Source organism: Chelonoidis abingdonii, chromosome 7, assembly GCF_003597395.2.
Source record: "Chelonoidis abingdonii isolate Lonesome George chromosome 7, CheloAbing_2.0, whole genome shotgun sequence".
Taxonomy (NCBI): Eukaryota; Metazoa; Chordata; order Testudines; family Testudinidae; genus Chelonoidis; species Chelonoidis abingdonii.
Genome location: NC_133775.1, coordinates 81,664,037 through 81,690,530, shown reverse-complemented (window position 1 = coordinate 81,690,530; position 26,494 = coordinate 81,664,037). Strand labels below are relative to the sequence as shown.

The following is a 26,494-nucleotide window of genomic DNA, read 5'->3' as shown; positions in this document are numbered from 1 at the left end:
GGCGCCGATCGCGGCGGCGGCTCCCTGCCCCGGGGAAGGGGGCCCGGCTGCGCGGCGCACTGACCTCAGGGGCGCGCTGACCGGCGGCGCCCTGACCCGGGGGACACCTTGGGCTGCCGGCGGCAGGCAGCTGCTGCTGCTGGCAGCTCAGCCCCTCCAGCAGCAGCGGCTGCAACCATTTAAAAAAATTTTGGGGGGCGCCACTTTTTGGTGCCCCCAAATCTTGGTGCCCTAGGCAACCGCCTAGTTCACCTAAATGGTTGCACCGGCCCTGAGTGTTGGGGACAGGGGGGATTTTCATCCCCAATAATGCAGTGAGGACAATCCTTGTAGTGTATAAAGGGAAAGATTCCACAGAAAAGCACTCACATCCCAAGCCCTCTCCACTCACACATCCCACTCAGAAACAGAGCTACAAACCTCCAGGATTCAGGAGGAAGAGAGCTATTATCATAGATCTGTTTGTTCAGACATCTTCTGGTCAGCTCTTGTGTGGTTTCCCTCTCCTTCTCCCTCAATGGCTCTGAAGGGGCCATTGTCCCGTTAATAAGAGTTAAATGGAGGAAGAGTGAAGACAAACGTGAATAGAAATGACAGTAAAGCAGCATCCCAGGCATCATAGCCAGGCATACCTTTGTCACAATGTTCTCCGCTATAGTTAGGGTCACATTCGCAGTATGGCTCCCCATGTTCTGAAATTTTACACTGCCCATGGTTGCATTTCATAATTCTGCAGGGGTTTGAGGAGTCATTCTTCTTGTTGCAGTACATGCCCATATAACCCTCTGAGCACTTACACGTGTAAGCAAAGTTGGCAGCCATGCATTTACCATGGATACACCTGAGAAAGAAGAAAAATTTAGAGCTGGCTTATGCTTGTAAACTTTGAATTAGGGCAGAAAGAGACCTCAATTTTTCCAGGAATGTTTACGTTGGATGTCTTCGCTCCCATTCAATTTCTGGTTAATATTCCAAAGCAAAGATGTTCAGTGCCAGGCATGCTGGCAGAAACGGCAAGTGGATATTGGATAATAGTCACAGAAAGCAAATTCTGAATTTAGCGATCATGAAATGTTCTCATGGGAAACCTGAGTAAGGGTGAGGCTCATTCAATCATGGATCAAACAATACAATTTATCCAAACAAAACAGCTCAGATTCAGAGCATCAATACTTGAAACAAACTGCTCACGAGCAATCCACATGTCAAAGTGTACTTGGAAAAATTATTCTACCGATTACTCACATGATGAATAAATGCAGGGAAAACTGCTACCTGTCTGTGGAATTTGTGCATAAAAAAAGAGGCTAAATTACTCCAAGAAACTTGACTCTGAATGGTTTCACGATGCAGGAGTCCTGCAGTGAGATTTGGTATTTCTGGAGAGGTGATGCATGATGAGGAACTGCAATAGATCCCCATTCAGCAGGTAAATGAAGGCGAAGAGATAAAGGTGGCATCTTTAGGTGGGGGGATGCCATCCAGCGGTACAAACATTTCATACATACAAAGCTCTCGCTTATATAAATTTTCCCATTTGTTATTTTTACTCCTGGCATTTTAAATTATTTCCCGTTTTAAAAAAATGTTTATTTTAACCCTTTCCAGTTTCGTATGTGTGCAAAATAGGCAAAAATAAAAAAAAACAAGAAATAATAAAACCAACAATGAGCTCAGGATACAGAAAAAAAGGGTAATTAAGTGGAGTCACATTATTTAAAATAAGGCATTTTCAACAACACTAAACTAATTCCTACTCCTGGATCAGTAACTCTTGTTACTCAACACCCCCCCCCCGCCCCTTCCCACACCATCTTCTCCTCAGTTTGTATTACCATGTCTCCACTTAGATTGTAAACTCTTTCGTGTGGAGACCATGTTTCTGTACGTATGGTACCTACCACTCTTTTGGAAACAAACCTTCACCATTTAAACAACTACAAGTCCCTCATTTTTTCCTTGCCCAGCCATCCTGGCTAATTGCTGATTTTGAAAACTCAGGGGACTGCTTGCGCATCCTCCTTGGTGAAATACAATAACAAAAAGCCAGTTTAAATAAAAATCAAATCAATATTTCAATATTGTTTAGGGTTAGGGTCATGTATCCAGATCTGTCTCTTATTTTACCCCACCTAGTTTTACTAAAACGTACAACTTAAAGGGCTTCAATCCTGTGAGGTGCTAGGCATACTCAGCTCTCCAGCATTGAAGGTGCTCAATACCTCCCCTGAGGGGTTCAGCACCCTGCAGGATTGTGCCCAGCAGCTAGTTTAAAATGGTTGCTGTGCCAAGTGAAATTCCTGTTCACTCCAATCAATCACATGGATAATTACAGACTGGGTCACTCTGCCTGTCAAAACCATGTGTTTGCAATATCCCTTTCCCACAGATTCTCCAACAGCTTACCATGGGAGTAGCTTCTAATACAAAAGTATTTCCATCTGTTTGAGATAAGACACGGGGCTACGTAGACCATTAGTCTGTGCTGGTTTGTCTATTTGTGTTCCTGTCAGGAAATTAATGTATCTATCCAGTGCTCTGACATGAATGTGCACTTTGTTTCTTTGAACTATAAATGCTTCACTCATAAGCCCATTCCCTGGGACTATACACTATTCCTTCCTCTATTGCTGTTCTTCAGATGTTCTACTCCAAAGGGAACTCTTAAGGACAGCTGAGTTTTGGGGGATTCTGAACCAGTTTAAGTTGGAATACATAGTTCTGAAGAACAACACTGATGGCCTTTGGAGAGTTAGACTCTGAACATCATGTCTAGCACATGCTGTAATGGGCACTTTCTTTTGGATATGGATGCATCAACAAAATGTGCATCATCCCCCTACAGAAAACTCATCCATGGGTAACGACATGCAATCAGTGGATCAAATCCAATGTGAATGATTGATGTGGAGTTTATGTATGCAATGTGGGGCTGTGTATTTTGGCAGGCACGCCCACAGCTGAAAATGTGGCTCGATATAAATGCCTCAACTCCCCCAGAACTGGAGAGCAGATCTATGGCCTGTCATCATTCTAAACAAGAAGTGGTTGATGTAAATTTTCAGAGGTGAAGAGGCTTCACAACTCCTAATGGCTTCAGTAGGAGTTGTGGGTATTCAGCACCTCTGAAAATGAAGCCCGCTCTGCAAGATAAAAAGTTAAAAGTCAGTTTATTGAAGAGAGTACTCCCATCAGCACCAATGACCTTACTTGTTACTAAGGCAGGGGTCTCCAATTTCCTGGTCACACAGTGGGCCTGTCCAGCCTGGGTGACACTCACAGATAACGCTTGTCTTCTCTATGGACCGGCAGATACCATGCTTGCAGATGTTACAGGATTTGCAGCCAGGAAGGACTCCTAATGACTGCTGGGGTAGATCCTTAAAGTCCTGCAACTCGTTATTAATGCGGACGTCATGGATACATCCATGAAAGCCATTTGACATCCTATCTGTGCCTTGGCGCAATGAAGATAGCCCAGTAGATGTTGGGATCCCTTCAGATAAAACAAAATATAAAGATTATCTTACATTCACAATAATACTAGAATAAATTATAATGGCTAGCATCTTCCTTTTGAGGATCTCAAGGCCCTTCATAAACAATAATGAATTCAATTTTAGGACACCTCTGTGCAGTAGTTCAGTATCATTATTCCCATTTTGCAGATGGGGAATTGGAAGGGCAGAAAGATAAAAATATTTGCCCAAGAATGCACAAAAAGGTAGCAGAGCAGTGAATAAAGTCCAGCCCTCTGGACTCACAGCCCTGCATTTCAACCATTAGATCATGCATCTTCTATTTATATTTTTATAGCAACTGTAATCCCAAAGTTCTTTGGAAATTATTTAAGAATTTCTTAGTTTGCCAGTGAAATGCTGCTACCTCTGGAATGCAACAAGAAAGCTAACAGTACTCAGCAACACTATGCAACAGTTAGGACTGGAAATAGTAATGTAGCCAGTTAAAACTATTAAAGGAGAAATCTAGACAGGCATAAAATAGCTATTCATATTGGACAGGACACTGTGACTAACACTTGTTAAAGTGCCTTGGGAAATTTAGTGAGTATAACTGGGGGCGTCCTGGGTTTTACAATGCACTTAAAACATGATCCTTATAGAGTCTTCATGGAAGTAACATCACATCAGTCCTTTGAATTTATAAAGCTCTCAGTCAAATGTTTATGCTTTCAATTAAAAAAAAGGACAGAATTTTGCAATACTTCTAGAGAGGAGCTATGTTTAGCAGAGCTATGTTAGGAAGACTTTGAGCTTGCAAAGGGAAGTTGTCAAAAACCAAAACTACTTTAATTCTCCCCATTATATGCTTATGCATTACAAAAGTCTAATTACATGATCTTTTTCTGCTTATTTCCATAGGACATACTATTTATGTTTCTAGAGCTGTATCCGTACGCGGATTGGGTGGTTCAGGGGAGACGTTCTCAAAGCTCTGCTGCCAGATCATCTCTGCTGCATGAGGTTCTTTAATCTCTGACATTCTTTATATGAGCCAATTGTTAAGGTTCAGCTCTGGCCAAAACAAGATCATCCAGTTTTCAGATTTGTGAGGATAATAATTCAGCGGCCACGTAGAAAGAGATTATTAAAAGGGATTATTCACAAAGGGACTCATCCAGCACACAGTGAAGCCAAAGGGAATTTTACCATCAGCTTCAACGGTTTTTGGATCAGGCCCAATGGCCCTTAGGGATCCATTATAAACCTGCAGCCATTTGTGCTTGGTTTTAATCTAGTTAATTTGGAAAAATCACAGCTGAAGAGCAGATGCTCCCTATCCAACCCAAGTTCTGCCATGCTCATCACTGCAGTATCTCCACACATACTCTGCACGGCTTCACAGACTGTTGTATTAACGAGGCTACTAACATCTTGTCAGACCATAAAATTAGAATGTCTTATTTTTTCAATCTCTTAAGGTATTTATTCCAGGCAAATCATTTTTATAGCAGCAACGTAATTTGATGGGAGATGCCAGCTGTATTATTAGCTGAAGAAACTTTTGGAAAATTGTCGAGGACTCAGCTACTGTTGCAAAGAGTGAGTGAACATACCTCCAATGTAGAGTGGGGTATTGATGCTGACTGTGGGTTGTTTCTGCAGTTTGCCAAGACTCTTGGGGGTTCCTTTATCCACAACCAAGTTCAGTGTTTGGTTCAGCATAACCAACTCCACACTGTGAAACTGCCCATCATTTATTGTTTCCACACTAAAGGAGAAAACAAAGAAGGAAGAGAATCAGAAGGACCTTAGCTGTGACTTTCTTGCTTCTGTTAGAGGAAATCACCCATTTCTACCCTTGGAAAGAAAACAGCAAACTGTTGGTTGCTTTGTGATCCGTTGTCTTTTTTATACTAAGCACTTTGCTAAGGGTAAAGAACTTAAAAGGTGCAACTTCAGACCTGTGTCAACTCTCATGTAATAAATACATATACAGATTCAACTCTTGAGATGCTTGTTAGTTACTGGGGAGGTTGGGAGGATTAGAAACAATTTGTGGGCTGGAAAATAGTCAATTAACATTACACAAAAATGAACTCCATATTTGTTATTCCTAAGCCTACAGATATTTTTATATGTGAAAAGAGTTTCAAATAAGTTAGGCACGCAATCTCTCCAATAATTGCACATGCTAAATGTCAGTTTGGATCACTTGTACAACACATAAAATTACCTGTTCTTCACATGCAGTCAGAGCAATTACACCGAATTTAGGAGCACCAATTGTGCACTTAAGCTTTTCTGAACTCTAGCCCAATACATTGGAATAAATTATATCCTTAGAGCAACTTAAACTCTCAGCCCTGTAAATTGCACACTGCAGTGCCATGAAACAGCATGGAAATTTCATTCTACTCCAAAGTGCAGAGAAAAGAGAGGGAGATAGGAGAGGGATGCAAAGGATACACAAGGGATTAACTGCTCTTTGACAAATCAGTGGGTTTTTCAAAGTGCACTCATAGTGAAGGAAGTGAAGAGATTTTTTCACTGATGCAAATTTAACAAAACATTATAGTCTCTCTTCATTGTACACATGTGAACTTTAATACATAATAAGATACTAATAGTGATGGCTACACCAGATGTTAAATAATGTGCTATGAAAGCTACTCATGCAGTCAGCTTTGCCAATATCATTCTTGACCTGCTGCAGGCCTTGTCCAGTGCCAGGTCTCTCCTGAATAGACTCCCCAGTTGTGTGATGGTTCTGCCAGGAAAACATGGGGGCAAAAAGACATTGTGTGGGAGTGAAGAATTCCAAGATGTTGCTTAGTCTAGAAAACTAATTTAGAGTTGCTGAACAAACCATAGTGACAGATGAATAGAAGTGCATCAACTCATTTATTCTCAGTCAACTGGACCATTTGCCCAGCTTCATATAGCTGATTAAGTTAAAAGCATATAGGGGCCAATCCTGAGCCAGTGATGTCTATAGAAATTTTGGCCTTTAAGATGAGACATTTAGAAAGAAGATACTCAAAGGAGGAAGTGACCAAAATTGACTTGTTCATGGAATAGTTACAATTCTACAACAGCTACGATAGACCTAGTACAGCTGATAATATGCAAGCAGGATCAGCCAGAAGCCATCAATATGGAGACTTCTCAGGAGCACCAGGGTGCACAGGGAAGTGGTATTGCTGACTCAGTAGGTAACATTCTGCGAAAGGACTGAACCAATGCCCCAACACAGTGGTGGAGGTCTTGTGCTGGGAAGGCTTCCGGATGAAAGAGGACATGAGCATTTGTGGTTATTAAAGGTCATGTGAAATTTTATGGAAGTTTGAGGTGCTTAGATACTATGACACCATATAAGAAACCAGATAGACATATAGTGGATTCACGTTAAAATGCTGTAAAAGTACTTCTTCTGCAGAACAATTCCCACGGAAATGATGCTTATGGAACTTTGTGAACTTGCATTTCCAGTGAGTCCTTTGTGCTGTGATTGTTGTACATTCTTAGGATGGAGAGGGGACTCTGAGGCAGGTACTGGTAGTTTGCACTTGATGCTGCTGTAGTTCTCTCTGAGGCCTAGAAGTGTTCCTTAGGGAAAAGAGACCTCACACCACACAGAGGACTAAGACTTATTTAGCTGCCTTCCTGAAAGATTTGATAGAACAGATTAAACCAGTTTCCTGGACATATTCCATCTGGTCATATTTTACCAATTGAAATTCCCTCTGCAGCGTCCGTTGGACAGAGTGGTGTTGACACATTGCTATAAACTGCTGCTTAGATGTTCCTGTGGGCTATCTAATATCTGCCAAATTCCACTGAGGAGATGGCTGTGTTTCAGCGGTGGATGAAATGATCCCTCTATATCCCATAACAACCTCAGAGGATGTTCTGAGGCTTGATTCACATTTATAAGCATTTTGAGATTCTCAGAGCAAAGATGTTCGATAAATGCAAAGGCATATTTTTAATTGTTAAAGCTCTGTAGATAAGTCAATGAAAAAGGAAGAAGAACAGCAAAAATATTTGCTCTGAAGCATGAGAGTTGAGGAGCAAGGATGAATGGCTGTTTAATAAGCAACCCCTGTCCTAGTAAGATCGATGTCTGAAGATGAAACAAGACTACATTCTTATCTGAAGAAGCCCAAGCTGCGACTATATGGAAGACGACAACATCATCACATTTGGCAGTGCTAGTTCTTATTTGGGCCAGGACTTCACAGACATTAATCATTAACTCCTCCACAGCATATGGTTTTCCAGATTATGGTTTAAGTGCTTTGATTAACAGGCAAATGGAGGCCCATGTGTCCTGTTGATGCGTCTAAGCTTCAACCCCTAATTCTTCACTATTTTTAGTGTACTCAGAGCTAACATTTTAACTCCAGTGGGGAACTAGAGGTAGGGAGGGCTTCTCTGGTGCCATTCTGAAGTTGTAACTGGCTGGAAGTTGTCAAATTCCAACCTTTCTCCTTTAACCCACCAAAGAAAAATCTTTCAGGCCCAAACTTTGTGAAACAGAAAATCATTAGTTGCCCTAGCCAACCATTTCAGTTTATGTAGCTGACAAAATCAAAACAGCCTGAGCACACATTTTCTTTTAAAATAAATGCTCATACACAAGGAAGGGGCCAAATGCTAACACTCAAAGGAAAAGGGGCTCTGAGAAAACTGAGACAGTGGATAAATCAAAGCATTTGTTGTTGTTGACAGAAGAGACTTAAAAGGCTTTGGAGTCTGAGAGAGACACACACAGAGTAAGGGTGAGGGGGAAGTGCTACGTGAATTCTTCCTTACAGTTTACTGTGCCATTGGGCCTCTAGGAGACTCAGCAATCGTCTGAGACAGTTGGAGACAGTGGCTTGGCGAGAGATAAAGGGAAGAAAGCCACAGATGCTGAACAGTGCATTGTAACTGGGCTCAGCACAAACTTGCTGTGCTCTGCTGTTTTCAAGGGGCTTCTTCCCAACCCGGCTCTCTGTGAGGTTTTTATTAAAATGCTAATTGAATTCTCATTGGTGATCAGGTGGTTTTACAGCTTAACCACCTAAAACAGTCCTCAGTATATAACTACTTACCTGAGTCAGGGATTTGTTGCCTTTTATTGGTATTTTCATTCTACAAAGCTACAGAGCACAATGCCAGAGGCATTTGAGCTTTTAAACCTGCCATGTTGACACTGGTAATGATGTGACAAACATGAGTGGCAGTGTTAAGATAAAAAGGTGTAACCATTTTATGTATCTGCAAGGCCCAGAGGCAAGAACGCAGAAAAGGCAGCTGTTTTCACTGTGATGCACAATGTATTCTAAAAGTCTACCACTAGATGGAGATGCAGCATCACAGAAACGATTGTCAAGTTTGAGAAACCATCCATTGATATTTTTGTATTCTTCCAATTCCTCATCCCAAGAATGTTAACAGTTTGATACACAAATGAATATTGCATTAGGTTATACAGTCAGGATACACAGCTACAAAATTAAAATGTTACAGGATGGGGTTGAGGGTTTGTTTTTGCTTGTTAGGATTTACTGACTAAAAATAAGCTTTTGTAAAGTTATACACCTGCTAGCTGAGATTACACAGTTTCTCCCTTTTTTCAAATGCTTTTGTGATATGTGATTAAACCATAATCACTTATCTGAACAAACATGGAGGGAGTGGAGTCAGAGTAAAACACGAGCTGGATCAGAACCAACTTTGGTTTTGGAGTAAAAAACCAAGTGCTAGCTAACTCTTGAGATTTTCCACTCGATTAAAAACCAGTCCTGAACTTTTCATCTTGGGCAGCCTCCAATGGAACAATTACAGTATTGTGGGCCTTTACCATAGAATATCCTAAGTTTATGATAGATACTTATTAAATAGAGGAAGGAAATATTTTAAATGTAAACATCTGAACGATGAGCAAGGGTTGTCATGAATTTGATTTAACAGCACAACTTGCCCAAAAGTAAACAGTAGAAAGAGCCTACGCACCAGTTTTATATCCAAAATGTGGGAATCGCCTCACCAACTGTCATAAACAATCTGTTAAGGACCCCATGTTGGTCACCGACAGTTCACTGATTTTTACTTCAGTAATTAAGATTTATACAATACCTTCATCTTGAAGCATTTTACAAACATTACATGGAGGAACCATTTCACCTACCATCTAAGTGCAGCCATTTCTAGCTCTTTGCCCATAGTCATATCAAGCAACAGAGTAGAATAGTGAGGAATCATCCAATTGAAACTGCAGGGGGGAATTCCTTAGGCAAAGTCTTTAAATCACGTTTTGAGGACATCAGTAAGTCAGCCAGAGGTTATGGGTTTATTACAGTAGTGGGTGAGTGAAGTTCTAGATGATCATGATGGTCCCTTCTGGCTTTAAAATCTATGAGCCTATGAGACAGTAATGACCTTGATGCAACCTTAGTCTTGCCAAAAGAGCCATGGGAGCATTAACAGTCCAAGAGCTGTGGTTCTTAGTTTTACTGGTTTTCTTCCAACAGTGCAGTGCCCTTGCAAAACATGCAAAGGCAATCGTTCAGCCTTGACTTAAAGAAAAGAGTGGCATCTATTGAATCACCAACACACTTCACCCTGCATCTAGATATTAGTGGGCGGTCTACTCTCCATTTACTTATTGGTCTTGACTCTGTTTAGCTTATAAGATCTGACAAATCACATCTTCAGGATTAATAGCTATGGGTGTGATGTTCCTCCAGACCTGTTAAGTCTCCCATTTTTCTTGGAAGATTTCTGTCCTGGGTGCTTGAATTTGGTGGGAAACGTACTCCTGCATACTCCTAGTCTCTATGGTCTCAGTAAGGCTGAACTTATGGCTGAAGCAACCTACCTGAGACCATACAGACTAGTAGAGAACCTCACCACCATTTTCCAACCTCAGAATTATGACAATTTACTCCAGCCAAGGATCTGCCCCACAAATATTAGCAAGACTAGGTCCAACACCAATCGAGGCATTACCCCTTGGATGCCTCCCCCAAGTGGATATTTTGTCCTGGATGGAAAACTGGATGAAACATTAGGAGTAATGGCAGTGTTCATATACATGTCTGGGTATAGCACCTTAGATTCCCTCTATATATGAGGCAGGTGGCTTTCAGAGTGGGAGTTGTGCAGCAATAGCATAGCAGGGCCTGGAGCTTGCTAGAAGTTGGTCTTGTCTGTCTGATACAAAACCCCCAGAGACAGACAGACAAAAGTGACTCCCCTTGAAAGGCCTAGGAGCCTCAGAGCTCCTCCTGACTTGCTAGAAGTAATCACTTATATGATTATGGTGCCCAAACCTGGGGCCCTATTGTGCCGGACACTTTACAAACAGAAGATAGCCCTGAAGAATGTATGTTCAAAACCACAAACAGATGAAGGGAAATGGATGCAACATACAAACAATAATGGATACAAATAAAAGGAAGTTCTTCTTCACACAGCGCACAGTCAACTTGTGGAACTCCTTACCTGAGGAGGTTGTGAAGGCTGGGACTATAACAATGTTTAAAAGGGAACTGGATAAATTCATGGTGGCTACGTTCATAAATGGCTATTAGCAAGGAAGGGTAAAGAATGGTGTCCCTAGCCTCTGTTCATCAGAGGATGGAGATGGATGGCAGTAGAGAGATCACTTGATCATTGCCTGTTAGCGGTTCACTCCCTCTGGGGCACCTGGCATTGGCCACTGTCGGTAGACAGATACTGGGCTAGATGGACCTTTGGTCTGACCCGGTATGGCCGTTCTTATGTTCTTATGTTAAACCAAGGGAGTATGGTGAAGAATGTTGTTAGTTAAATGATAGCAGGAAAATGCACTGACAAAAGTCATGTAAAAATAATTTCCTTCCAACTATAGTCCCTCTCTCCATCTCACTCTGCTGTGTGAGCCCCTCACGCCCCACTACTCAGTGGCTATCAGAAATCAAGAGAGGAACCCCCATAATTTTGTCAACAAATAAAAATACTTTTTCAGCCACACGCCAGCAGTTAACTTCATCTTGTAACAGGATTATTTAAGTGCCTTTGGCTATAGCAGAGCAACTGATACTGTGCAGGAGATGGAATAGAAGTAAGAAATAAAAACAGCTTTTACTAAAAATACAAAACATGTAAATGAGGAAATACATAGCCATCAATTATGCAAATTAGGGCATGTATTCATTAGCAGAAATCTCCACATTTCCAGACCTTCCATCTAAATAGCTCCATGCCTCATTTAGACAAGAGCACTAGGCAAAAGTGGAGCTCTGAGTGACTGAGGGGGTGAAGCAATGGAAAAGGCTAAAGTGAGGGAACTGTTAAAGCACAGAACGAAAGAAAGCAATATGAAACCACTCTTCAATAGACTCTAATAATCTCACAGCAAAGCAGGACAAATTCTGGAAGAGGTGTGCCAAGGTGAAGAAATATCATTTCGGGTCTGGAATGAGGTATAGTGGGGCAGGAACAGGGAGCTCCATCTCTGACAGCTTTGTACCTCTGCTGAGTTTTACTTGTGATTCTTGCCCATCCTTAATACCAATTATATTTTAAATTAGGCCCTGAGCTAAAATTAATGTAAACTTCCTCATGGCAGGAATTACAGTAGCATCTGCAGCCATTGCTGCAATGTTCTGTCACTTTCAGTACTAACATCATCTGAAGCCAAATTAAAATTTATATTATACATGAAAATTTATATGAATGAAACTCAGGATCAGAGAAATATAAATGCAAAAGACCTATCCAATTACTTATATCCAGCCCCTCGGCCAGTGCAGGATTATCTCCCAAAGCATATTCTATGTTGTTGTGTTCAGTCCAGTCTGAAATGACTCTAGTGACAAGGCTTCGAGTCAGTACCACAGCCTACCAGATCTCATCACTGGTGTCTCAGTTTCCCTTTGCTTTTTTTATCCCATTTTGCTGAGTTATAGCTCCTTAGACCACCCTAAACAGTTCCCCTCTCTCTTTGCTCTTTACAACCTTGAAATGCTTACAGCTGATTACAGTATGTATCTCCCTAAATGATCATTTGCCAAGCTGCGCGTAGCCAATCTCCACTCATAATTTGATACCTGCAGCACACCTGCCAACAATGAAAGCTATAATGCTACAAACATTTGGAGAGAAAAAACAGACTTTTTATGCCATTGCAAAATGTAATTAACATGCTCTTGACCCCCTCCTCCCAGATTATTAATACAGGAACAGATCCTCATCTGGTGTAAATTGTCCCTGCTTTGAAGTCAGTGGAGCTATGACATTTTACTCCAGCCAAGGATATGCCCACAGATGTTAGGAAGACTAGATCCAACCTCCCTCAAGTGGATATTTATGTCCTGAATGGAAAACTAGTTGAAACATCAGGAGTAATGGCAGTGTTCAGATCCAAGTCAATCTGAATTTATTTTTCAAGCCAGAGATTCATCTTGGATATTAGGGCTGTCAATTAATTTCAGTTAACTCATGCGATTAACTCAAAAAATTAATCATGATTAAAAAAATTAATCACGATTAATCACACTGTTAAATAATAGAATGCCAATAGAAATGTATTAAATATTTTTGGATGTTTTTCTACATTTTCAAATATATTGATTTCTATAATTACAACACAGAATACAAAGTGTAGAATGCTCCCTTTATATTATTATTTTTATTACAAATTTTTGCACTGTAAAAATGATAAACAAAAGAAATAGTATTTTTCAATTCACCTCATACAAGTACCATAGTGCAAGCTCTTTATCATGAAAGTGCAACTTACAAATGTATACTTTTTTTTGCACTCAAAAACAAAACAATGTAAAACTTTAGAGCCTGCAAGTCCACTTAGTCCTATTTCTTGTTCAGCCAATTGCTAAGACAAACAGGGTTGTTTACATTTACAGGAGATGCTGCTGCCTCCTTCTTGCTTACAATGTCACCTGAAAGTGAGAACAGGTGTTCACATGGCAATTTTGTAGCTGGCATCACAAGTTATTTACATGCCAGATATGCTAAACATTCGTATGCACCTTCATGCTTCGGCCACCATTCCAGAGGACATGCTTTCATGCTGATGATGCTCATTAAAAAATAATGTATGAATTAAATTTGTGACTGAACTCCTTGAGGGAGAACTGTATGTCTTTGGCTCTGTTTTACCTGCATTCTGCCATATATGTCATCTTATAGCAGTCTCAGATGATGACCCAGCACGTTTGTTTTAAGAACAACTTCACAGCAGATTTGACAAAACACAAAGAAGATACCAATGTGAGATTTCTAAAAATAGCTACAGCACTCGACCCAAGGTTTAAGAATTAGAAATACCTTCCAAAATCTGAGCGGCATGAGGTGTGGAGTGTGCTTTCAGAAGTCTTAAAAGAGCAACACTCAGATGCGGAAACTACAGAACCCGAACCACCAAAAGAGAAAATCAACCTTCTGCTGGTGGCATCTGACTCATATGATGAAAATGAATATGTATTGGTCCGCTCTGCTTTGGATCGTTATTGAGCAGAACCCATCATCAGCATGGACGCATGTCCTCTGGAATGGTGGTTGAAGATGAAGGATATATGAATCTTTAGTGTGTCTGACACGGAAATATCTTGCGACGTTGGTTACAACTGTGCCAACACTTGTTCTCACTTTCAGGTGACATTGTAAACAAGAAACAAGCAGCATTATCTCCTGCAAATCTTAACCAAGTTATGTTTTTCCTGAGTGACTGGCTGAACAAGAAGTAGGACTAAGTGGACATATAAAGTTTTACATTGTTTTTTTTTAAATGCAGTTGTTTTTTGTACATAATTCTACATTTGTAAGTTCAACTTTCATGATAAAGAGATTGCACCCTGAGAAAATATGGATGACTGCAGACATCACAGTAGGACTGGCACGGATTGAGGGCATGTCTACACTATCTGGTAGATTGACACTGCTGCAATCGATGCAGCGAGTGTCAATTTAGTGGGTTTGATGAAAACACACTAGATCGATGAGAGAGCATTCTCCCATCGATTTGTGTACTCCACCTCCCCAAGAGGCAGAAGAGAAGTCGACAGGAGGTTTTCTCCCATCAAGACAGCGCAGTGTGGCCACTGCGGTAAGTGGATCTAACTATGTCGACTTCAGTTATGTTATTCACAAAACTGAAGTTGCATAAGTTAGCTGGATTTACTGCAGTAGTGAAGACCAGGCCTGAATGACTTGTAGCTCTAAGACAAGTGACTTGTAGAAGACAAGGACTGAAATGCAAGAATCCTAACTGACCTGCACATGCATGCCTCACAACAAAACATGGCTGCTGGGTTTCATTTTTAAAGCTAGTGTCAAATCACCACTGAAAGCAATGTTGGCTTCAGCATTCAGTATGGCATAAATCCTTTGCCTCTTCTGACAAGAAAATGTAGCAAGTATCTTCAAGGGTCCATTCTAGAATAAGGAATGCTTAAAGCCCCCACCAACAATGGCCCTTCTTTTATGCTTTTGAAAATGTGTTGGCACACACCAGTCACAAGCAGTTGCTGGCAACAGTGACCACTGCTGCTGCTGAAGGTAATTTAAAATGCTTTCAGCTTGAATGACAGGGAGTGGATAAAATTGTTCAGCTGAAATTGGAAGCTAGGCACTAAGAAAGAGAACTAGTGTCTAATTAGAAACCTGATATATAGCCAGGAAATGAAATACTTTCCACTTTATTTTCTGGTGACAGTGTATTCATAAGTACGTGCTTCACCTGCCCTGAAAATAAACAAACTCCACTCCTGTTTGGAGACCTGGAGAGTAGCAAATGTCTTACCTACCTGCTAAAAAGGCACTAGGGTGACCCTGGGAGTTATAAAGAAGCAAGCCTAACTTCTGCACCAGGTACATGTATTGAAATAACTCAATAAAGAATTCTAGAACACTCTTATGCTTTGGGTGTAAGCCATCTACTAGCGGGTGGAGAGCTTAGAAAGTTATTTTTTCTATAAGCAGTTTTATTCCATAATATTGCATTATGGGGGTCTTTGCACCTTCCTATAAAGTATCTAGTATTGGCTATTGTTAACAAGAGAACATTTTATTGTGGATCAATGATCTTTTAGGACATTTAGAAAACAACTGGCTTGGATTTGCATACCTCTCTCACGTATTCACTGGCAGTGGATATCAGCATGAGATCATGGTTCAAATATGCGGAAACAAAACTACGTGAAAGCTGGTCTAGTATCAATTTGCTTTTACTTGTGCTCACTGGGTGTCAGAAAACTTTGCTCTGCTCTGTCATATTTTAAGTGTCAACTTCTCATAAGGGAGGCAAGGATATATTGTGGATAGACTGAAGACTGAATCAATTACCTGCTGGGGTGGAGGACATTCTTATCATTTAACAATTACACCTGCTGTGGCCATGCAGTTCCTAACAGAAAACCTGCACTGAATTTATCCAGCTCATCCCAGCCACTCAGTACAAGGAACAGGTGACAAGGACCCTCCAACACACCCAAATGGACTCCTGAATATTTACTAGCCATTTCAGTTCACACTTAAATCTCCGCAGTATCAGGCAGAATGCCACAGAAATAAAAGGAAATAGTGATATGTTGATTTAGAATAATTTTCTTCTCATTGGATAAGGATTTAAGGACCTGATCCTGGAAAGTAGAAACCCTGCAACTGCCACTGTAGTCAGAGTTACTTACAGGTACTCAGCAACCCTCAGGATTTAACCTTACCTACCCACCACTGATTCAGCCTATTACAACATCTCCCTTCCATTTGCTTTCTTTATTAAGTGCCTATATACACACCACCTCTTAATTCGTCTTTTGACCAATACCGCTGAACACCTGATTCAGGTACAGCAGAAGGCCTTGCAAATCCCATTACATTTTGACTATTGTCCGCTGCTTAGAAGCAGTTTTATTGTTTTATTGTATGGAAGCTGCACAGGGTATTGTAGTTTTCTCCTTTTTCCAACACCATGACACAATACTGCAGAGCAATTTGCAAACTAGAGTGTGGCTAATGCTAACTTACGACTTAGAATAATGATACTGACCTTCTTTGTAATGTGTTTGGAGAGCTACTGATGTAAAGTGCTATATAAGAGATAGATATTGTTGTTATAAAGTCAAGGGTACTGGTTTATCTGAGGTTGGAAATAAACCTATAAAACATTAGCATAGAGCATCTGGATTTGGTTTCTAGATGTTACTATTGTTTCTAGGCACTCTGCTATTATGTACTGAGTGCAGGACAGATAGCTAAGATGTAAAAAAAAACAGTATCATTTAAGCATATATTCTTATACTTGAGGGAATGACATATAAAACATCTGTTAATGCCAACAGGATTTTGCCTATAGAAATCCAAATGAATCCTGAAAGATGAAACTATACCTTCAAAGCATTCAGAAGCAGACTGTTCCTGAATAACACAAAATCAAGTATTTGATTCCTAAGCCTGAATTCATCCATCCTTTGCCTTGGCTCATGCAAGAAGTATAAGTACATCTGAATTTTACAACATTTACTGTGTAGGTCAGAGATTAATACCAGTTGCTTTCATTATATTTGATGCAAAAATCTCTAAGGGAGACCTGAAAAAATGAAAGTGCGGTAGAGAGAACAAAATGAATTGCAAATACTCATAACTGTTAAGGACCTGCTGATATCTCATGGAAATCTCTGAGAACAGTCTATTTGGAGACCGTTCAGCAGCATCAAACAGAGATCCCACTGGCGATCAACACAGCAAAAGCTGCAGGGGATAATGGTATTGGAATACAGATAGTCAGCTTCTGCAATCAGACTTCTGGTGAATATTGTATTTGACAAACTCTAATAATTATTCTAATGATAATTAATGTTTTTGCCCTCCTATAGCACTTTCCTTATGTGGCGCTCAATGCATTAAAGAAGTAAGGCTCAACTCTCTGGAGGGCAGAGAAGTCATATTACCCTTTACTGATGAACAGTTAGAGGTACAGAGATATAAGGGGAATATCCTGTCTCCCTTTCCCTGCCAGCTGGAGGTTTTTACATACAGGGGAACTGCTGCGTTTCCACTGCTTGAGGAAGGATTTGGGGAGCCACTGCACACTACAGAACCCAGTTCTGCAGGGGTTGACAGTTACCTATCACATGCTTTGGAGTATGATTGACAGTGGATAAGAATAGATGGGTTGAGATCTGGTGGACCTCATACTCTTCTGCCCCATCAACCATTGTGCTCTGTAAAAAGGTTCAACAACAGGCACAGAGTAACACTCGATCACTTTGAGGGCCCTTCTCTGGGCATGAGAGAATCCATTTCTGTTCTGCAGCCTTGTAGAGGAAGAAATCCTATCTCTGAGAGATCCCCAGCACCTAATCCAATTACTTGAGACATGTACCATGAACAGGATTTACACCTGTGTCCTTCACAAGGTCACATAGAAAGCATGTGGTAGAACCAAGAAAAAAACCACCCTCAATTATTCTGACTTCACGTCTTGTGCTTTAACTATAAGAACAGCCATCCTTCCTATACACATACTAATCAGATCACTAGATTTTTTTTTGTAGATTACTTAATGGCATTTTATGTAATGTCTATATTTTATGCAGTAGACACTAGCTGAACATTCTTCTAAATTTTGTAAAGAACTCTGGCATTATTTGGGATTAGACACTGAAAGAGAAACAGTCAATATGGTAAGCAGAATTAATACTAATAATTTACAGTTCTACATTTTTATTGCTGCCAGGAAATTTGCATGAAAATACATTCTATGTTTCTTAGGAGATCACTGACTTCTGCTTCTCATTCTTCACCTGAAGTGACAGTCTGGTTGCAACATGTCAGTTACAGTGGAGAACATTACATTATCAGATTATTGGCCAAGGTCTGATCTCACTCAGAGCCATTAAATAAGGAATAATTCCATTGATGTCACTGAAGTTCACATCAGTGTAAATAAAGAAGCAGAGAACAAGGTCATGCTCTGGATCAAGAACATAACAGAAATAGAAGATAGTTGAAATTAGGAAGCTCTTTACTCTAGAAGACAAATGCATGAAGTAAATCTAATGGCTTGAAGTTGGATGTAGAAAGTGGCATCTTAGTTCCAATTTGGAGTTTTAACCACTGGACCAGCTCAGTGGGAGGAAGTAGTAAGTTCACCATCACTTGGAGTTTTTCAGCTGAGACTAGTTATCCTTCTAAAAGATACATTCTAGTTTATCCACTCATTATTATCAATAGTGTTCAGTAATGTAGTAGGGAAGAGTAATTCTCCCCACTGAAGAAATTACTGGGTGAAAAGTCCATGGTGTATGTTATTGGTGCAATCTGGCTTTAAAAACTAGAATGCTCACAAAACAGAATTTTGTTTTCCAACATATATCCTCAGCAATAATTAAAGTGATGAGAGGAAACAATGAATAATAATGCTTCTGTACAGAGTGGATCTTTTGTAAAATGTTTACCATGAGGCTCAGGTTGTCTTTAATTTGCAATTCAAAAGTGAGCCTCACCCATAATAGGGCAGTAGGATGTTCTCTTAAAGGCCAATTTTAATCTAGAGTTTTTCATACATTAACTTCCATCTCCTTCCAGCTTGGCAATATACTTTGTATAATCTCATACAATGGATATTTGCTGACTTCTACCTGACTTTATGGCTAATACTCAAGAAAACATTAATTCAAACTCTTACTTTTCCATCCAAGTCATAATGCAGGAGTGGAGAAATTTATACTTGTTCATAAGCCGAATATTTCTATTAAAAAAGTGACGCATCACAGAGCGGGGGTCGGCTTATAAACGGGTCTATGCCAAAATTTAATGATTTTAAACTCTATGGAATCATTGAATTGAATATCTAATACACTGTCATTTTGTTTACCTGGAGCGTCTGCAGGCATGGAGCCCCTCAGCGTCCTGTAGCCACGGTTCGCCGTTCCCAGCCATTGGCTGGGAACGGCGAACCATGGTCACAGGGAGCTGAAGAGCTCCATGCCTGCAGATGCTCCAGGTAAACAAAGCATCCTGCCAGCAGCTTACCCTGACAAGCCGGGAGCCAAAGTTTGCTGACCCATTTATTGATTTCAATACAGCAGCCTTTTAAAGTTGCAAAGGCTTTGTTTAGTGGACTAGATTGGCTTGAAATGGACCTCATACGTCTCAAGTCAATATGAAAATATAACGTGCAGAATCGATGGAATTGCTAATAAAATTAAATCGCCTGCTATCCCTACAGACATGCCAATCTACAGGGCTGCTTTGAAATAAACAAAGAACAATAATAATTTGACAGTGATAAAGCAGGTGACATTCCTATATAAAGTCCTACAAAATCTACAACTGTATTAATAATAATCTATGTTCATACTAGTATTTAAAATGAACAACAGTGAAATCAAAAGAAAAAGATCTTCTTATCATGCAGCATTCAAACTTAAAGTTGTTGAATATGCAGAAGGAAATAATAACCGCGCCGCTGCTTGTTTGTTGTGAATTCTGTATCAATGGGAAGCAAGTAAGAGAATGGTAAGAAAAAAATCAAACAACACTAAAAGACATGCCTAGAAGCAAGAAAAAATGTCCAACAAGGTGTTCTTCATTTCCTGAGCTAGAGAAAGATCTCAATAATTGGGCTGTGGAATGTTGACAAATTGAGTACATTGTCACTAGAACTGGAATTCATCTGCATGCTCTGCAAATGTTGAAAGACGAAATACAAGTCAGTAAAGCCATCAATGTTTGTCGCATCAGCGGGTTGGCGTACTCGCTTCATGAACGGTCATGGTCTCTGTCTTCGTCAGCAAACAAAGATAGCGCAAAAGCTGCCTAGAGACCTGGAAGGAAAAATTGAATCTTTCCAAAGGTTTATTATAAAATATCAAAAGGAATATGCATTTGTACTGTCACATATAGGAAATATGGATGAAACACCAAAGACATTCGATTTCCCGAGCAACAGAACAGTAACTGGTGTTGGTGAAAAAACAGTTTTAATTAAAACCACTGGCCATGAAAAAATCCATTTTACGGTGGTTTTATAATGTTTGGCAAATGGATCAAAGCTCCCTCCTGTTGTTGTTTTTAAAGAAAAACCTTGCCTAAAAACATGAAATTTCCTGCTGGTGTCATCATACGTGCACACGAAAAGGGATGGATGAATGAAAGTGGAACTGTTGAATGGCTGGAAAAAGTGTGGAATAAGAGATCAGGAGCACTTTTCAAGAAACCTGCTATGCGCGTTTGGGACATGTTCAGGGCACACAAGATGAATGAAGTGCAAAATGTGGCCAAAAATATGAAAACTACTTTGGCTGTAATACCTGGAGGCTTAATTTCAGTTCTACAACCGCTTGACGTCTGCCTGAACAAACCCTTTAAAGACAGGCTATGCAAAATGTGGTCTGAATGGACGTGCTCAGGCATGGGAAGTTGACAAAAGGCGGGAATCTTAGGAAGCCCGAAATCAATTTGGTCACCCAGTGGATCAAGGACACATGGGGGTCCATTCCCTCGGAAATGGTAGAAAAATCATTTAGGAAATGCTGTATCAGCAATGCACTGATGGGTCAGAAGATGATGCCATATTTTGATGATGACACAACAGAGGCTGATGATGAGAAGGAATCTGACTCTGAAGACAACACTGCTGACATCTATGATGACAATCAGCTGTGACTGAAGCTGAGTTTATTGAACTGTTGGTGAATCAGAGACTGATTCAGACTTTGAACGATTTAAAGACTTTTTAAAGTCTCATATTGTTCTAAGTTACTTGTTTTAAATATCCATTTACTGATTTTAAGTTTTGACTGTAATTTTGAAGGCAAATACATATTTGTTCAGTTATTATAACAACAACAGGCTTTTCGTTAGATTACATTAAAATAATTCCAGCAAAACTTTTGAGTGTTTCTTGTGATGCCAGCTTTTAAAATATAGCAAGGGTTGGCAAACTGGCTCCCGGCCAGTCAGGGTAAGCCGCTGATGGGCCGGGATGTTTTGTTTACTTGGAGTGTCTCCAGGCATGGAGCCCCTCAGCTCCCAGAGTCCGTGGTTTGCCATTCCCAGCAGCTACCATTGGCCGAGAGCCAAAGTTTGCCAACCCCTGAAATATAAGGTTGTCTTATGAAAAGGTCATACAGTTTTTGCTGTTCTCATCTATCCATCTTGGAGGGTCAGCTTATAAATGAAGGGGCTAAAGAACAAGTATATACGGTAGTCTTTTCTTAACTAACTTTGCATTAAAATTCTACTTAAACAAAGGCACTGAAGGGAGCAAGTAAGATCCTGCAACATGTATCTCCTAACCCAAAAACAACTACACACCCAAAACCAAAAACAAAGCAACAAATCCAACAGGTAGTATAAGTTACTTTCACCTGGCTTGCTAGCAAGCCATAATTTTGTTTCATCATGCTTGATTAATCCTCCAGGATAACAGTCCTAAGGAAGCCTGTCATCTCAAAACTCCAAAGCAGGTGAGGTGAAGTTCAAACTTATAGATACAGATTTCCCTTTTGTTAATAACACCATTTGAGGAATACAACATGTTACTGGCACTATACTAACAAGAGGGGAAATAAATCTGACAGAACCCAGCATGCACTCCTCATCCATCTTTCTAGCACTCCTTACACCATCATTAGCTTGCGGGAATGGTTTAATAATCTAAAGCCGAAGTTTGAAATACACTGAAACAGTAGGTTCAAAGCCAGGTAGGGTCAACTGAACCCATTATAATCACATACACTGAGATCGTTCCAAACAGTTTGCCATGCATGGGTCTTTAGGATGAGATTTTAAAAAGAACAATGTGTAAACATTATGGATCATGTGGCATTTGAGACAAGTCAAAGAAAATTTTTTGGAAAACACTAAGTTAGAAAGCCAAAACAACATTTTATCTCCCCCCGAGATTAACTACCTTAGTCACTCATTATCTTTATTTCATTGCTGTTCTACAGTTTTAAGTCCATTGGGCCACGTTTACTTGACTATGCAGACTATGGCTCAGAATCACCAGTGATGGAAAGACTGCTAGTGGGCCTGTCGTAAACCATCCACAGCCGACAGCCCCAAAGGTCCCAGAATAGCACAGGGGCTGGCACAACAGAAAGTAGGTGATCTACATCTTCTCTGCAGCCTCAGCTGATGAAAACCCTACTGAAGAGCCGCTGCTTGAATGTAAAGCCTCCCTCTCTCCCAGCAGACACTTCTGAAGGACAGTGGTGAAAACACTGCTTATCCTTGCCTGAGGATATATTTCCCTTGGAGTGCAACAGCTCTTGGTGGTACTGGTGGGCTAAATCTGGTCGAAAAGATTTGAAAGAGTTCCTCAAAGCCAGGCAGTATATATCTAATGTAAGCCTAGGAGTGTTCAATCACTTTACATAACCCATTTGACCACATTAGACATGGGAGTAGCAAGGAGATTTCACCTCTGTATATGGCATTGGTGAGCCCAATACTACAGTACTATGGGCAATTCTGGTGCCCACATTCTTAAAAGACTATAGAAAAGTTGGAGCTGGAGAAAATGCCTCACAGTGAGAGATTTAAAGACCTCAAATCTGTTTAGCTTCTCAAAATGGAGATTGAGAGGTGACTTGATTACAGTGTACAAATACATCCACAGGAAGAAAGCACACCTCTACCCCGATATAACACAACCCAATATAACACGAATTCGGATATAACGCAGAAAAGCAGCACTCCAGGGGGGCCAGGCTGCATGCTCTGGTGGATCAAACCAAGTCTGATATAATGCGGTTTCACCTATAATGTGTAAGATTTTTTGGCTCCTGAGGACAGCGTTATGTCGGGGTAGGTGTACCTGGTACTAACAGGTTCTTTAATATGCAGAGAAAGTCATAATGTAAACCCATGGCTGGAAGTGGAAGTCAGACAAATTCCTACTGGAAACAAGGCATACATTTTTAACAGTGAGGGTGATTAACCATTGGAACAAACTACAAGGGAAGTAGTTGATTCTCCATCTCTTGCTATCTTCTGAATGCCTTTCTGGAATTTATGTTTTAGCCTAACACAAGTTATGCATTAGTCCTACCCAAGTTACTGGGGCTCAATACAGGGATAACTGGGTGAAATGTAATTGCCTGTGATATATAGAGGTTAACTAGATGATCTAATGGTCCTCTCTGACCTTAAACTCCATGAATCTATGGAGACAAGCAGGTTTCTCTCCCTTCCCCCATCTTTAAGGAAAACAAGTTTTCAAATTCATTTAGAAGTCCTTTTAGACATTCTATAGCTGCAGTTTTTCTCAATCAGCCTAATCTTTTCCCATCAAGCTTCATACTAATCCCATTCTGCTATAGTCCTTAAACTAATAAAAGATTAGGGTGACACTTCAGAAAGGGCATCGCATTAAGCAGCAGCTTTCCCATCTCAACAGATCACATGGTGGAAAACGTAGTGAGCAGGCCATTAATCTTATGGTAACGAGGTGTCTTTCTGAATGGAGACCTCCTCCTTGATCAATGCGAAGGGCAAGGGAATAATGAGGACACTGATGCTTGCCATCTCCAGCAACTTTGCCAGAAGGTAGCGGATCCATAAAGCACACTGATGTCAGAAACAGCTCCTGTCACTGCACTATTCTGCCATTGACAATTGAGAGCAGGCTCCCACTAGGATCTGTCACCTGGTGTGCTGTCTGCAGATAATGAGCCTTCCTCTATGTTCTAATTCGTGGCCTAAAACTGTTTAACAACTTTGCTTTGCTCTAACATGGAATCAATTAGGATTAGCAGCTGAATAAAGAGTAAATTTTTATGCCTTTCTCACTAAGCCAGTATCACTGGTGAAAATCACCAACAAAACACTTTTGTTCCTTCCTACGGTGGACAGAATAGCACAGACCTAATCACGGGCCTTTCTATTCCAGTTCAGGACCTGCAGATATCATTGCATTGCCTAATTAGTCTTTACACCACATGAATAGAAAGCAGCCTACTGATTTATTTTCATTTGTTACATATATCTCAGCTCTCAAAAGGAAGAGACAGCAACTAACGCCAGAAGCAATTATACGTCTGCCTTGTTTCTGGGGGACTAAAATCTCACATGAAGCATTGAGAAAATCTTTAGGAAAAAAGTTTCAGCATCATCCTCTTTACCTGCATATAAACTGCGTCTTTATAATTGCTGTGATAGGGGACTACCCCTTTAAGAGCAAGACAAGCTAGGTAACCTCACCAGCACATAAAATAAAGCCCTGATTCCTGCAATGACATCCATGCAGGCAGACCTTGGTACCTGTCACTGAATTTAACAGGCTCTGTATGGGTAGAAGGGTATGAGCATATGAAACAAGTCTGGCAGATCAGGGACTAGGTTATCAGAGGGAAGTCAGTCTGGAGCAGGCTCTGGTGGAGGAAAGACCTGTGGGCACTGCTGTCGGGGTCCTAATAAAAGAAACTCACTTTGGATATGGCTTATACCCTTTTTGTCTTTGGTTCTCTCTCTTGTGTTAATGAATTGAGATTTGCTCTTGTATCCCTCGGAATGTCTGAAATTCCAAATTGCAGGCTTTTGGAATCCAGATGACTCTGTGTCACACTTGTCCTTCTGTTTAATTCCATCAGCTATGTTTTTTATTTTGTTGTTGATGCAGGTATCAGTGCTTCTAAAAACATCTGCCCTGTAATAAAGTCAAGCCTTTCCTGTCCCATTTTATCAAACTGCAATCCTGTACGACTGACATTACATTCTATTGCTGTCTCTCTCAGGATTCTGAGATTGCTGTAGATATCCAGAGGAGGAAATTGATTACAATGAACAGCTGCAAAGTCAGCATTTACCAAAAGCTACCACACTGTAATATCTGTGAAATCACAGTATTTCCTTTCTCTCAGAATAGGAAATAACTGCAATAACTCATACACAACTGGGAAGTAACTGATAAAAACACTGACTTCTTAGCAGAGGTTAATGCAACCACCCTAATTTTGCAGTCTGTGAAGACAAAAGATTCCCAGTTAACGAAACAGACGTTTTAGATATTTGGAGATGGGGGAAGGGGGAAATGCATTTTCAACCTGGGACAGATAAGTAAAAAATAAAAGAGCTTGTCACGTACTCTGACAAAGATTTTTCATAGAAAGTTCCACCTTTCCATCTTTTGGGGAACAGTGCATCCTGCAATAGCTTAGGTGGAGGAACTTACCTGTACACTGTGGTGGGTGGAGAGGTCAGTGTGTCATAGATAAGCCTCACATGTCCTTGGTACAACTCCAAAGCCAAAGGGTCATTGTCCCCTTTGTACAATAAGATGCCGTTGTCTTTATCTGTTGCTACCTGTGAAACATCAACAGTTAGGTGAGGATGCTTTAGAGTTAATAAAAATGGAAACTCTAAACCTGTATCATATTGAAGGATCCTATATTTAGACTAACAACTCTACTGACATTTTTAAAATCAGATACAACCAGAGCATTAGCAATGAAAATTCCCCCAAACTGCCTCAACCATTGACCATGAACTGAGGGGATAATTCCACACCCATTCTATCCTTGGTGTTTCTTAAGACTGTCAAAGGTTTAGAGTGTAATGGTGAGTTCTGCATGGTGGACTCTAGGTATTGGACAGGAGCCGCTAAATTCATTTTATATAGGCTGTTCAGCTGCCATCATGAGCTTTGGTCAGCAGAGTCAGGTCAATTCTGCAAATACTGTTCTGCTAAGAGCCATTCCCCTTTTTAAAGTATTTACTTAGGCCCTTTGAAATGCATTCCCTGAACATCTGTGCAATGGAATTTTACTAGTGCAAATGCTCATGGGCTGTGATTTTTAAATCTTGCACTTTCAAATGTTAATGGAAATTGAACTTAAAACCTAGTTGTGAAAACCTCACATCTCACTAGGGAATGTGATTAACCTCGATGTACTGTCTTTGTGTGAATGAGCGAGTGACTGAGATGTCATTTAGCTGCTGGGCCTTGACACAAAATAAGGACCTACCATAGCCACTAGCTCAACGTGCTTTCTTTAGTTAAAATGGTAGAGACCCCTATTTTAGGAGGT

The 26,494-nt window shown here is 40.4% G+C and overlaps 1 protein-coding gene across 1 annotated transcript in view; it reads right to left on the bottom strand.

Annotated features, from left to right (window-relative positions):
• SLIT3 (slit guidance ligand 3) overlaps positions 1-26,494 on the bottom strand; it is an 811,806-nt gene that overhangs the window by 7,332 nt on the left and 777,980 nt on the right. The window contains exons 32-35 of the mRNA XM_075068072.1: positions 25,639-25,769; positions 5,078-5,232; positions 3,211-3,496; positions 633-841 (exon numbers count right to left, since the gene is read on the bottom strand). Of these exons, the coding sequence (XP_074924173.1) occupies positions 633-841; positions 3,211-3,496; positions 5,078-5,232; positions 25,639-25,769 (781 nt within the window). The remainder of the gene's footprint in view (positions 1-632; positions 842-3,210; positions 3,497-5,077; positions 5,233-25,638; positions 25,770-26,494) is intronic.